Source organism: Symphalangus syndactylus, chromosome 2 (genome assembly GCF_028878055.3).
Source record: "Symphalangus syndactylus isolate Jambi chromosome 2, NHGRI_mSymSyn1-v2.1_pri, whole genome shotgun sequence".
Taxonomy (NCBI): domain Eukaryota; kingdom Metazoa; phylum Chordata; class Mammalia; order Primates; family Hylobatidae; genus Symphalangus; species Symphalangus syndactylus.
Genome location: NC_072424.2, coordinates 76790557 through 76805189, shown reverse-complemented (window position 1 = coordinate 76805189; position 14633 = coordinate 76790557). Strand labels below are relative to the sequence as shown.

Sequence of the window (14633 nt, the reverse complement as noted above, 5' to 3'; positions counted from 1 at the left end):
TTTTCTGTCCTTCCCTTGATGGTTTCTAGGAATAACACATCCATAGTCTTCTAAATTTGTCAATTGATTTGTCAATTGATTTGAATATGAGTTATAGGTTGTTCTTTATTTCCTAAATTTTATTTTTGCAGTTGAACTTATTTGTTAATTCTTTTTCTTTTTGAAAAGAGGAGACTCAAATAACTTCTTTGGAAATTGGTTCTTATCTGCAGCCCTATTTTGAAACAAAGTGTATATGGTAAAAGATTTGTACCATTTCAATTTTTTCGTTAAGGATTGAGACTTGAGTTGCAAAAAGTTGTCTGTCTGTTTTTGAGACAGGGTCTTGCTCTGTGGTCCAGGCTGGAGTGCAGTGACACGATCATGACTCACCTCAGCCTTGAACTTCTGGGCTCAAGTTATCCTCCACCCTCAGCCTTAAATATATATATATATATTTTTATTATTATACTTTAGGTTTTAGGGTACGTGTGCACAATGTGCAGATTTGTTACATATGTATCCATGTGCCATGTTGGTTTGTTGCACCCATTAACTCGTCATTTAGCATTAGGTATATCTCCTAATGTTGTCCCTCCTGCCTCCCCCCACCCCACAACAGTCCCTGGAGTGTGATGTTCCCCTTCCTGTGTCCATGAGTTCTCATTGTTCAGTTCCCACCTATGAGTGAGAACATGCGGTGTTTGGTTTTTTGTCCTTGCGATAGTTTACTGAGAATGATGTTTTCCAGTTTCATCCATGTCCCTACAAAGGACATGAACTCATCATTTTTTATGGCTGCATAGTATTCCATGGTGTATATGTGCCACATTTTCTTAATCCAGTCTATCGTTGTTGGACATTTGGGTTGGTTCGAAGTCTTTGCTATTGTGAATAGTGCTGCAATAAACATACGTGTGCATGTGTCTTTAGAGCATCATGATTTATAGTCCTTTGGGTGTATACCCAGTAATGGGATGGCTGGGTCAAATGGTATTTCTAGTTCTGGATCCCTGAGGAATCGTCACACACTGACTTCCACAATGGTTGAACTAGTTTACAGTCCCACCAACAGTGTAAAAGTGTTCCTATTTCTCCACATCCTCTCCAGCACCTGTTGTTTCCTGACTTTTTAATGATGGCCATTCTAACTGGTGTGAGATGGTATCTCGTTGTGGTTTTGATTTGCATTTCTCTGATGGCCAGTGATGATGAGCATTTTTGCATGTGTTTTTTGGTTGCATAAATGTCTTTTGAGAAGTGTCTGTTCATGTCCTTTGCCCACTTTTTGATGGGGCTGTTTGTTTTTTTCTTGTAAATTTGTTTGAGTTCATTGTAGATTCTGGATATTAGCCCTTTGTCAGATGAGTAGGTTGCAAAAATTTTCTCCCATTCTATAGGTTGCCTGTTCACTCTGATGGTAGTTTCTTTTGCTGTGCAGAAGCTCTTTAGTTTAATTAGATCCCATTTGTCAATTTTGGCTTTTGTTGCCATTGCTTTTGGTGTTTTAGACATGAAGTCCTTGCCCATGCCTATGTCCTGAATGGTATTGCCTAGGTTTTCTTCTAGGGTTTTTATGGTTTTAGGTCTAACATGTAAGTCATTAATCCATCTTGAATTAATTTTTGTATAAGGTGTAAGGAAGGGATCCAGTTTCAGCTTTCTACATATGGCTAGCCAGTTTTCCCAGCACCATTTATTAAATAGGGAATCCTTTCCCCATTTCTTGTTTTTGTCAGGTTTGTCAAAGATCAGATAGTTGTAGATATGTGGCATTATTTCTGAGGGCTCTGTTCTGTTCCATTGATCTACGTCTCTGTTGTGGTACCAGTACCATGCTGTTTTGGTTACTGTAGCCTTGTAGTATAGTTTGAAGTCAGGTAGCGTGATGCCTCCAGCTTTGTTCTTTTGGCTTAGGATTGACTTGGCGATGCGGGCTCTTTTTTGGTTCCATATGAACTTTAAAGTAGTTTTTTCCAGTTCTGTGAAGAAAGTCATTGGTAGCTTGATGGGGATGGCATTGAATCTATAAATTACCTTGGGCAGTATGGCCATTTTCACGATATTGATTCTTCCAACCCATGAGCATGGAATGTTCTTCCATTTGTTTGTATCCTCTTTTATTTCATTGAGCAGTGGTTTGTAGTTCTCCTTGAAGAGGTCCTTCACATCCCTTGTAAGTTGGATTCCTAGGTATTTTATTCTCTTTGAACCAATTGTGAATGGGAGTTCACTCATGATTTGGCTCTCTGTTTGTCTGTGATTGGTGTACAAGAATGCTTGTGATTTTTGTACATTGATTTTGTATCCTGAGACTTTGCTGAAGTTGCTAATCAGCTTAACGAGATTTTGGGCTGAGACGATGGGGTTTCCTAGATGTACAATCATGTCATCTGCAAACAGGGACAATTTGACTTCCTCTTTTCCTAATTGAATACCCTTTATTTCCTTCTCCTGCCTGATTGCCCTGGCCAGAGCTTCCAGCACTATGTTGAATAGGAGCGGTGAGAGAGGGCATCCCTGTCTTGTGCCAGTTTTCAAAGGGAATGCTTCCAGTTTTTGCCCATTCAGTATGATATTGGCTGTGGGTTTGTCATAGATAGCCCTTATTATTTTGAGATACATCCCATCAATACCTAATTTATTGAGAGTTTTTAGCATGAAGGGTTGTTGAATTTTGTCAAAGGCCTTTTCTGCATCTATTGAGATAATCATGTGGTTTTTGTCTTTGGTTCTGTTTATATGCTGGATTACATTTATTGATTTGCGTATGTTGAACCAGCCTTGCATCTCAGGGACGAAGCTGACTTGATCATGGTGGATAAGCTTTTTGATGTGCTGCTGGATTCGGTTTGCCAGGATTTTATTGAGGATTTTTGCATCAATGTTCATCAAGGATATTGGTCTGAAATTCACTTTTTTGGTTGTGTCTCTGCCAGGCTTTGGTATCAGGACGATGCTGGCCTCATAAAATGTGTTAGGGAGGATTCCCTCTTTTTCTATCGATTGGAATAGTTTCAGAAGGAATGGTACCAGTTCCTCCTTGTACCTCTGGTAGAATTCGGCTGTGAATCCATCAGGTCCTGGACTCTTTTTGGTTGGTTATATATATTTTTTAATTTGACAAATTTATACTTGTGGTAGGTGAAATGTTTGAATAAAGAAGTAATATAACAGGTAGTTATTTTTCCCCCAATTATGACATGACATACTTCAGTACTTGCTATTATATGTCCTGAGGTGAATCTGGTTCATTGACTCATGAGTACATCCAATAAGTGTGTGCTACAGAAACACCTTATTTATTTATTTGTTTGAGACAGGGTCTGGCTCAGGCTGGAGTGCAGTGGTGCAATCTCGGCTCACTGCAACTTCGGCCCCGCCGGGCTCAAGTGATTCTCCCACCTCGGCCTGCCAAAGTGCTGGGATTATAGGCGTGAGCCATCATGCCCAGCCTATTTATTTTAATATATGCTTTGTTGCCCTTCTTTGGAAAAAGTCTTATTCTGATTATTCTGTTATTTCTTGTTCTTGTGTTGCAAATCCCTCCATTTGGTGAGTCCACTGACTATCTCTCATCATGGTTCATTTTCTATTCTGGTCTGTAACTTTTTACTGTGTTGCATTATTAGTAAATGTTTAGTCTGTTGTGTGTTTTGGAAGCATTCCTGCAAAGAGTTTTCACATTTGCTCTTACCAGGTCCTAAAGTTTTACCAGTTCAGGACTACTTTTCTTTTTTCAGTTTTTGGCATGAGGATAGGGTGGGATTCTAAACCATGAATGTTATGTGAATTTAGGCCCAGACTCTATGCATGGTTCATGCCTAATATGGTTCTGATTTCCTCTGGTGACTTTCCCCCCATTCCCTTAGTTGATGTCATACCTACTTGGGCTTCCTGGCCAGTGAGCTAAGTTTTTATAGTCCTGGTTTCATGAATAGGGTGATCCTTTCAGAGTTTTGGCATTATGAAGGTCCTTCCAACTGTGACCTGTGTCTTGAAATAACGTCTCTGAATGGGTGTTAGGGAGTCCCCTTGTAATCATTATGGCCTGTAACTGGTTCCATGAGTCGTATTAGCTTCACCTCTGACCTCTGCTCATTGACTTTCTTTTTTCTGCTCGTTGACTTTCTTTCTCTTCTTTCTTTCTTTCTTTCTTTCTTTCTTTCTTTCTTTCTTTCTTTCTTTCTTTCTTTCTCTGTCTCTCTTTCTTCTTTTCTTTTCTTTCTTTCTTTTTTTTTTTTTTTGAGATGGAGTTTTGCTCTTGTTGCCCAGGCTGGAGTGCAATGGCACACCCAGGCTGGAGTGCAGTGGCACGATCTTGGCTCACTGCAACCTCCACCTCTCGGGTTCAAGCGATTCTCCTGCCTCACTCTCCCGAGTAGCTGAGATTACAGTCATGTGCCACCATGCCTGGCTAATTTTATATTTTTAGTAGAGACGGGGTTTCTCCATGTTGGTCAAGCTGCTCTCAAACTCCTGACCTCAGGTGATCCACCTGCCTTAGCTCCCAAAGTGCTGGGATTACAGGCATGAGCCACCACACCCAACCAACTTTCTTCTTAGCTTCTTACTACTGTGGATTCTCTGCAGGTGTTTCAAGTTCAGTTATTTAAGTAGTGTTTCAGTGCTTATATTTTTAAATATTTCAGTGTGTTTGCATCTGTTTGGGTTTGAGAGGCAAAGGGATGCTGTTATACAATTTGAAATTATTTTAGATTTTTATAATTTTTTAGTTTGCTCATCACCTTTCTATCAACATGTCAAATATTTTGTGCCTATTATGTACTGTGTACTTTGAGAAATAAAGATCTTTGGCTAGATTCCCTCCTTCAAGAGATTTATTCCTAATGTAAACCCTAGTGGAACTAAGGTATATATCTCATAAAAATGCAGTGACAGTAGGTATCAGAAAGTAAGGCTACTGATGTGGAAAAAAGTGGTTGGAAAAGAAATTACAGAGGAAGCGAGACTTAACATAAAATACAAAGAGTGGTTAGAACTTGATTGGGTTTGCTGGGTTAGAGAAGAAGAGGTTGGTCCAGCTTGAAGAGAGCCTTAAAATACCAAACCAAAGAATTTAGATTATATCTTGCAGTTAAGAAAAAGGCATTGGAGGTTTTTGAGTGGAAGGGACATTTAGTGCAAATAATGTTTTATAATCTTAGTGCTAAAGTTTTGGAAGACTAGTGCATAGCTCTATTAAAGAAAAGTTGGGGCCGGGCATGGTGGCTTACACCTGTAATCCCAGCACTTTGGGAGGCCGAGGCAGGCGGATCACCTGAGGTCAGGAGTTCGAGATCAGCCTTGCCAACATGGCAAAACCCCATCTTTACTAAAAATACAAAAAATTAGCTGGGCATGATGGCATATGCCTGTAGTCCCAGCTACTCAGGAGGCTGAGGCACGAGAATCGCTTGAAACCGGGAGGCGGAGGTTACAGTGAGCCGAGATTGCGCCAGGGCACTCCAGCCTGGGCGGCAAGAGCGAGACTCTGTCTCAAAAAAAAAAAAGAAAAGAAAAGTTGGTACATCTCCCTTCTTAGAAGTTAAACTCAAGACTTTACAGGTACAAAAATAAGTTTGTTTTATAGTTCCTTGTTGTCAACAAAAGTTTACCTACTCATTGAGGATGGGCCCCAGCCTATGTTGTAAATGAGTGGAGCTGGCTGGGAACGAGAGTGGCCACTGAGAGAGCTCATGCCTCTTGGGGTCTTGTTGATTGTTAAAGGTTACAAAGTAGATCAAATTTTTAAAAAACACTGTTTGGCCTCAGTAAAATATGTATACAAACATAGTTGGAAACAAAAGCTGTGAGTTTGCAACCTCTTTATAGATAGCGTTCATTATTAAATCTTTATTATATTCTGTCATAACATTTAAAAAATACATTATTTAAAATTGTGTACAAAATAGAAAAATGTGGCCTGTTTGATTTGAAGGGTTGAATAAGTGGCTGTTTATTTATAATTTTGGATTTTTTGACTTGTGACTTGGATATAAAAATATTTTCCGAAACTCTTGTCTTACAGGTAAAAGAATGTCACATGTCAGCATTTGTACCTGAAGTCAGCATGCAAATTTCAGGGTACATGGATGAATGCCAACTTTTGCATTTCCCATGTGTATCCTATGACCATTCTATCTGGGGTGAGTGATTTCTAAGAGTAGCTGGCAACAGACCAGATGCCAGCCAGCCATGGACTGCCCTAACAAATAATGCTAAGAGTTATAAATTAAACACTGTCTGGTGATCTGTGATGTGTAAGGCAGTTAATTTAGTTCATCTGGATTAACTGTCAGCACCAAAGAACTATATTCCCATAATGTGAAATCTGAATTTTGTATGTTTGGAAGAGAGTAATAATTAACAGTAGGGAATTTTTGTTAACGTGAAATTACAGCAATGCCTAAGATTCTTTTGAATTTACAGCAGTATTTTAGTGGTTCACCATATCATTTAAATCATTTTAATTTTCAGATTCAAAGGCTTAGTATTTCTTGAGTGATGGTTATAATTTTGTATAAAATACGGCTTTTTGGATTGTATATCTTCCATTGCCTTATAATATAGTTTTGCTTCCCATATTGTATGCATAACAATATTTAGGTTTCTTAAAAATACATTAGAACATTTATTTATACCAGACTTCACATTTGTATTTTAAAACTTGTTTTTTTAGTTTCATTCTGAGAAATTACATTGAGGGTAGAGCCTGTTCATTACCTTATCCATGCGTTTTTCTGCTTATTTAAATTATTTTACTTCACCAAGCCATTCATTTTTTTTTTTAGAACATCCTTCAAAGAGTTCATGCATCTTACCGAGGACACCTGACCTTTTGAAGCTTCATAATTCACATCTAGATGTCACCGGTCTTTCCCATGTTAACAGTTCTGACCATGTTTTATTATATATGCCTTCGGCGCCGAGCCAGGACAGCTACAAGAGGAGAAATGATGAACAGCCATAGAACTATAGAATCAAACAGCCGGACTTCCCCTCTCAATGCAGAGGTAGTCCAGTATGCCAAAGAAGTAGTGGATTTCAGTTCCCATTATGGAAGTGAGAATAGTATGTCCTATACTATGTGGAATTTGGCTGGTGTACCAAATGTATTCCCAAGTTCTGGTGACTTTACTCAGACAGCTGTGTTTCGAACTTATGGGACATGGTGGGATCAGTGTCCTAGTGCTTCCTTGCCATTCAAGAGGACGCCACCTAATTTTCAGAGCCAGGACTATGTGGAACTTACTTTTGAACAACAGGTGTATCCTACAGCTGTTCATGTTCTAGAAACCTATCATCCTGGAGCAGTCATTAGAATTCTCGCTTGCTCTGCAAATCCTTATTCCCCAAATCCACCAGCTGAAGTAAGGTAAGACTAATTTTTTAATGACCTAAGTTATATGGTAGAAAGGTTTTGGTTGCTTTAATATTGGAGATCTTTTTTATTGCAAGCATTCTTTTAAGTAACTTAAATGAATTTGATTTTGAAAATTTTCCTTAGTTTTCTGATGGAGAAGAGAGATCACTCATGTAAAGATTTAATATAGGCTTTATACCTGTAATACCTCATACTATAATATTCATGGCGTATGATATTTGCATCTCGTAAAATTTACCAAAACCAAAAAGCACAATTTGAACTCACAGGGACATGGGCCATTCTGAGACGTTAGTATGAAATATAACTTTGAAAATATTTTCAAACAGGCATCATGTTACTACTTTTAAAACTTTTCAACAACTCACAATAGGCCTGTGAGTGATGCTTAGAGGAGGTCCTTAGGGGATTTGGTTTAACGTTAGTTGAATGTTTTTGCAACACCCATAGTCATTTAAAAATCAGTGTTGCTTTAAGTAATTCATGCATTCTCCCTACAAGCCTATTTTGCATAACAGCTCCTTGGCTCTCGTTTTTGTCATTCAACCTCCTAATTTAAAAAAATATTAATATAATGCAGTCTCACATGTACCCTGTTCTCCATGTGCCTAGGACCCATTCCTTCCTCAAAGAAACCACTTTTATCGGCTCATTTTGTATCTTTCCAGAATTTCTTTGTGCAGACACAAGCAAATACAAATATAATTTTATATTTTTATACACAAAAGCAAGCATATTTATCACATTGTTCTGTACCTTGTTTGTTTCACACAGTAGTATATATTGGATCTTTTCTTGTAAGTACAAAGAGAGGTTCCTCATTCTTTCCTGCAGTTGCAAGTAATGCATAGCGTGTATGAACCCCAACTTATTAACTAGTCCCCCATTGATGTGCACTTAGTTGTTTCTAGTCTTTTGCTGTTATAAACATTAATGCAGGGAATGACCTTATCATAAGTCACTTCGCATGTGTGCAAGTATATCTGTGGGATAAATCTCCTAGAAGAAGGCTACCCAACCAAGGATAATTTGATAATTTTGTAATGTTTAACATTTTTTTTTTGCGTTTTAACAGTTTATTTTTAATTACATTTAATTTTAATTTTTAACAGTTGTAATTTTGATATGTAATGCCAAATTTCTCTCCAAAGGGTCTTTGCTATTTATATTCCCACTAGCAGGGCATGTACATGGGTGTTTTGCCAAAGCCTCGCCTACAGAGTATGTTAATAAATTTCAATATTTTTGCAATTTAATAGGTGAAAAATGTTATCTCGTTAACTGTTAAAATTCTTTTATTATCTCTGAGGTTGAAATCTTTTCATATGTTTAAAAGCCATTTATATTTCTTTTTCCTTTAACTATCTGATCATATTATTTGCTCATTTTTTCTATTACTCATGGATCTTAGCAGTTTCTAGGACTTTATATCACTTTATTAAATCACTCATTCATTAAATATTTTAGTGCCTACCATGTGCTAGGTGTTGTTTTAGGTATTAGAGATGTGTCAGCGAGCAGTGAACAAAATAAATAAAAATCCCCGCTCTCATTCTAGCCTGAGAGCAGATCAGGGCACCTGTTCAACTGTAGGATGGCCAGCTGCCAGTGCAGGAGGAGGCGGGCAGGGGTCAGCTACTACCTCTGTAACATGCAGCTCCTCTGATATCTCTGTCCCCTCATCTCTAAGGGAATACTTCCAGGGCCTGCCAGAAAACATACAGAGTACAGCTCAACTTGGAGATTGCTGGTATAATCTTTACTTTTTTTCCAGAACTACCTAATAATCCACTGCGAATAATGTTATTAGTCATTTTTTAAACTCAGAAAGCCAGCATACTTTAATTAAAATCAAATTTTTGTTTTCTCCCTAAGAGGAAAAAATGGAGTAGGATCTTTTGTTTTGTTTTGAGACAGGGTCTCACTCTGTCGCCCAGGCTGGAGTGTAGTGGCACGATCTTGGCTCACTGCAACCTCTGCTTCCCGGGTTAATGAGATTCTCCTGCCTCAGCCGCCTGAGCGGCTGGGATTACAGGTGCGTGCCACCATGCCTGACTAATTTTGTATTTTTAGTAGAGACGGGGTTTCACCCTGTTGGGCAGGCTGGTCTCAAACTCTTGACCTCAGGTGATCCGTCCGCCTTGGCCTCCCAAATTGCTGGGATTACAGATGTGAGCCACTGTGCATGGCAGGATCTTTTCTTATATGAGAATTGTTTTATTAGGACTCTGTCATTCTTCTTACAAAGTTATCTACTTTTTTCCAAAAATCTGAAAAGATTTAGGGAGGAGATCAATGGTACATGTAATCTGTTTTCTCCAGTCTAAAGCTTAACAGCTGCATGACTAATTTTAAGTACAAATCATGCTCTTGGGTTACTGAGAGTTATTGGTATGTGATTGTGATTAAAGTTAAAACTTTATTTATACCTGTATCTCTAATTTTCTTTACTGATTATCAGCTTTAGTCTACTGAAAATACCATTACATTTTAAGAGAAAAAAAGATGACCAATATATTATTAAGATATAAGAAAAAGCCTTTTTAAATTTTACTGGTTATGAAATCAATAGATGTTTCATTGTTTAAAAATAATCTAGAAAATACAAAAAAAAAAGGAAAATATATATGAAAAAAATCTGTAATTTTTCTGCCCAGATTCAGTAACTGTTAACATTTGGGTGAATTTTTTATACAATCAGAAACATTTATTGAACACCCTGCCAGTTCACTGCTAGGAACCAAGTGCTAGGAACCACTGCAGCTGTTAAGCTTTAGACTGGAGAAAACAGATTACATGTACCATTGATCTCCTCCCTAAATCTTTTCAGATTTTTGGAAAAAAGTAGATAACTTTGTAAGAAGAATGACAGAGTCCTAATAAAACAATTCTCATATAAGAAAAGATCCTGCCATGCACAGTGGCTCACATCTGTAATCCCAGCAATTTGGGAGGCCAAGGCGGACGGATCACCTGAGGTCAAGAGTTTGAGACCAGCCTGCCCAACAGGGTGAAACCCTGTCTCTACTAAAAATACATCTCAGACAGAGATGGCTCTTTTTTGAGCTTACAGGCCAGCCTAGAAGAGGACCATGAAAAACATGTATTGGCAGAGGGGAGAACCTAATCTATGGGCTCAGAGAAGGCTTCCCTGGGGAAGTGACTTACCTGCGACCTGAGGGTTGAGTGAAGCTCCAGTGTGGATAGGAAAGGAGGAGAGACAACAGCACATTCGAAGATGAGATCGTGAGCTAAGATCATGGTGTTTGAAGAATTGAGAAAAGTCCAAGAATGCAGAGAATAAGCTGTTGGCAACTGCAGACATGGGAGTAACATTCTTAAGATCTAAACTAGTGGTTTCTAGACTTTGGAATTTTATAGATATTTTGGATCCAGCTTCCCAGAAGAGTATCTTGAGGTGACTATTCTTGTGCAATTTTTTATGGAAATTTTTTATGGAAATACTCTGGGAGAAGCTAGTAAAGGAGTAGGAAAGCACGATGGGAAAAATCAAGCAAGGATGCAATATCATGTGAAGTCCCAGTCTGCTGGGAGGCAAAGTTGCTAGAGAGCTGGGCCCTTATACTCCTGCACCAGCCAGACTTTGACCATGGGCTGGAAGGGTGGGAAGGGGGACTGTCAATCTTCTAGGCACATGTCACTCCCTAGATGAAGCCCAAGGTAGTTCTGTGAAGAAGGTCATAGGTGTAAACCCTTAGGAGCAAAGCAAGCCCATCTGCAGGGTGGCACATAGAACTGATGAGGTGGGGGGTGTGCATGTGAATGGAGTTCAGGTGGGAGGAGTCAGTCACAATAAACTAGTAACATAATAATGATCATAAAAATTAGGGAACTCATGGACTTGGCAGATTATTTACTTTGCTAAATTAACATGAAATCGTTAAACAAAATGCCAATTTTATCTATCATCACTATTTCATAAAAGTTTATACATCTGTTCAAAAAAAATTAACCAGTGAAGAGCTTGGTCAATTCTGAGTTAAATGACAAAATCACATTTCATGGCCCACAAAGTTGAAAGGACCAGATCATGACAAATTTGTGAAATGATTAGCAACTCAGTTTATACCAAGAAATTAGCATGATCAGAATCTTGAATAAAGATTTCTTTAAATGTTATAAGAACATATATGTGTGATAGGTGCATACTAAATGTGCATTCTCACATTTAGTGATGGAAAACTATCATGTACTACTGTTTGGGAACCCACTGGGTTACAGTGCCTATTATTTTAATTTTATATCCCTCCCTTAGGAATTAACAAACAAGAGTGTGTTGGAGTAGCTCAGGAATTTGCAGGAAATTGACTTCTTTTAGTCCCAGAACATTTAAAATTTAAATTTAAAACCAGTCTTTTCCTATTTCATGTGATTGCAGTTCTTTGTTCAGTAAATGAAGTGGAAAAGTTACAGGTAGTTCTACCAGATCTTAAAGTCTCTTCATTTCTCGCCTAGTACCTTATTAAGAGGTACGAGGTCGAGGCGGGCGGATCACAAGGTCAAGAGTTCGAGACCAGCCTGGCCAACATGGTGAAACCCTGTCTCTACTAAAAATACAAAAATTAGCCAGGCGTGGTGGCGGGCACCTGTAATTCCAGCTACTCGGGAGGCTGAGGCAGGAGAATCACTTGAAACCAGAAGGCGGAGGTTGCAGGTTTTATAGAGTGCCCTAGTCCTGTGAATAATATCTTAATGGATGCTTATGTAAGACTCAGAAAATAGGCTAGCTCAGGGTTACCATTTGGAAGAGAGAGACAAGGAAAAGGGGAAGAAGAAGATGACAAATAGAGGTCAGATTAAAGAAACCAATTGGAATAAAGTTATTTGGGAATGAAATTTAATGATGTGGAATTTTTTTTCAGTGTTCAAAGCACTCCAACTATAAAATATTGAAATTAAGAAAGCAGGGAGAAAAAAAGAGGCTTTCATAGAATTTGCTACCAAATCCAGTTGCTTAAGTAACGATTTCACGAATTTGTCATGACCTGGACCTTGGTCATGTGGGCCAAGAAGCATGATTTTGTCATTTAACTCAGAATTGACCAAGCTCTTCACTGGTTAATTTTTTTTTAAGCACATGCTAGTTTATTAGTTTCCAATTAGAGATGGGCTGGGAGGCAGGGAGTGAATAGATAGACCTGTCAGAATACTTGTTACTTTTATTTCTGTTTTCCTATTATTCCTTCACTTTCAGCTAGTGAAATGGAACAAGGTTGGCAAGATAACTTTCTTTGCTGGCTACTAGATACACTTACTGGCTAGGATAAATTTTGGTTGCAAGGAAGCTTTTTGTACTCATCTGCCTGGCTTCAAGCCTGAATACAGGTTAGAAAACTTGCTTTCTTTGGTTTCCATTAATGAAACATCTCTCTTCCTCTCATCTACCCACTGCTTCCTGGTTGCCCTGGAGAAAGTTTCTTAGTGGTATAACAGCAGGTCAACAGTCATAGAGAGAGTAGTTTATTGTTTCTGAGCACTGGACACATAGTAGTCATCCAGTACAATCAACAGAAAGAACATTAAATGGGCTTGTGTTGGTTACTATCCCAGAATTGAATGCTCCAGATGCAGACTGTAAGCCCAGTCTCAAAGACATTCCAGGCTGAATTTTGCACATGTGATACTCAAGATTTAAAATACTTAAAGAGTACATTAGAGTTTGTCAGGTATGTCCAGTAAATAAATACAGTGTATGAGAATAATACTAAGCATGTAAATGTACATATTACAAAATCCATGACTTAAAGGAGTTTAATCATATTAACACTGCCCTGGGGCTACAGAATTAAGAGTTGAGCTTTCTCCAGAATGTGTGTGTGTGTGTATGTGTGTGTGTGTGTACCTGTATGTACATGTGCATATGTTTATGTTTGTTTTCTTGTTTTCACTGACTAGTTTTTATTATTCTGGCTTTAGTTTTCCAGAATAAAAAGAAATTTTCATATTCTCTTGTTGGGTAAGATAGACACCTTTCTCATTTTAACTTAGAAATGATACATTTTAGCTCTATTGGGGAATTTTAAACAAAAACTTTAATGTAGGTAGCAGAAAATCTGTTTGTATTGGTCTCATAGTTAATTCAAGTTGCCACAGACCTATAAGTAATTTTTCTGCCGTTTTTTTTTTGTTACTTTTTAGGTTATCATGAAAAATAAAAGTAAAATATAAAAACTAATGATTTACTTGGAATTTTTAATATTTAGACATATTTTTAAATCTTTCTAAAAACAGATACCATCCTGATATTCTACTTTAAGTATAATTTTTGCAGCTTCTCATATATGTGTAACTAAATAATCTTTATGCGATATAGAAGTCAGAAGCAAGAATGATGCTAAAATAGCATTAATCCTAATATGTTTAAACATGCTAGAAATGTTAAGGAAGTCAGTTGAAAGCATCATCTTAACCCTATCTATTTTGCATGTTCTGTAAGGTAGCTAGAGAGGACTTTTTGTAGATTAATGCGTTATTAAAATGGAATATTTATGTTCTAATCAATGTCTTTATGCTTATATTTATAATTTTTTAATTTGATTTACATTATAATGCATTTCAAATTATACATGAAGACCTGTATTGTGTGCATATTTATTTATTGCTAAGAACTTGGCAGAGGTTATTTCTACATTATACTTTCAGTGTTTTTCTTAAGCCTCACAAAACTCCCCATTGAAACTAAACAAAGTAGGCTGGTTTAGTTCACATGTGCTGTAAACCAGTATAGGTGGTTATTTCACAGGGTCTTGAGGGGTCCTTGTTTCTTGGAGATGTTCCTCCAGCATCGTCTGGTGTCAATTTGCAGTGGCGACAAAAAAGTAAGACTAAAATTTGAATTTCTTCATGTATTCTATAATGTACTCTGTGATTCTTGGAAATAAGGTACACAAAATTAGGCATGCATTTTCTCACCAGCATTGTTTTAGATGTTTCATGCTTCTGTTCCCCAGCACCTATATGGCTAGCTCTGTTTTACTGCATATATTTACATTAGAGTATTCAAATCAATTCCTTTGTTAGGAATCCTTGATTTTAGCAGTTAATCTCTATGGACATTCTTAGGTTCAGGATGGCACTCCAGGTTTGCTTTTCAGCCTTGTCACCAGAAGAAGATACCCAGCCTGCTTCTCTTTCCTCATTAAACCTGCCACAGCCTGCTCTATTCTTTGGAACTCTGCCTGCCTTGCAAGATTGGTTATAGGGTGTAACTAATTTATCCATTGCTACTTTAATGTTGCCTCTGAAT

The 14633-nt window shown here is 37.8% G+C and overlaps 1 protein-coding gene across 6 annotated transcripts in view; it reads left to right on the top strand.

Moving 5' to 3' along the window:
• The window catches only part of FBXL4 (F-box and leucine rich repeat protein 4), a 71312-nt gene that overhangs the window by 16548 nt on the left and 40131 nt on the right, over window positions 1-14633 (top strand). For all 6 annotated transcript variants that reach the window (XM_055259536.2, XM_055259530.2, XM_063619756.1 and 3 more), the window contains 2 exons: window positions 6011-6128; window positions 6774-7357. In XM_055259536.2, coding sequence (XP_055115511.2) covers window positions 6846-7357 — 512 coding nt within the window. In that variant the 5' untranslated portion in view covers window positions 6011-6128; window positions 6774-6845. The remainder of the gene's footprint in view (window positions 1-6010; window positions 6129-6773; window positions 7358-14633) is intronic.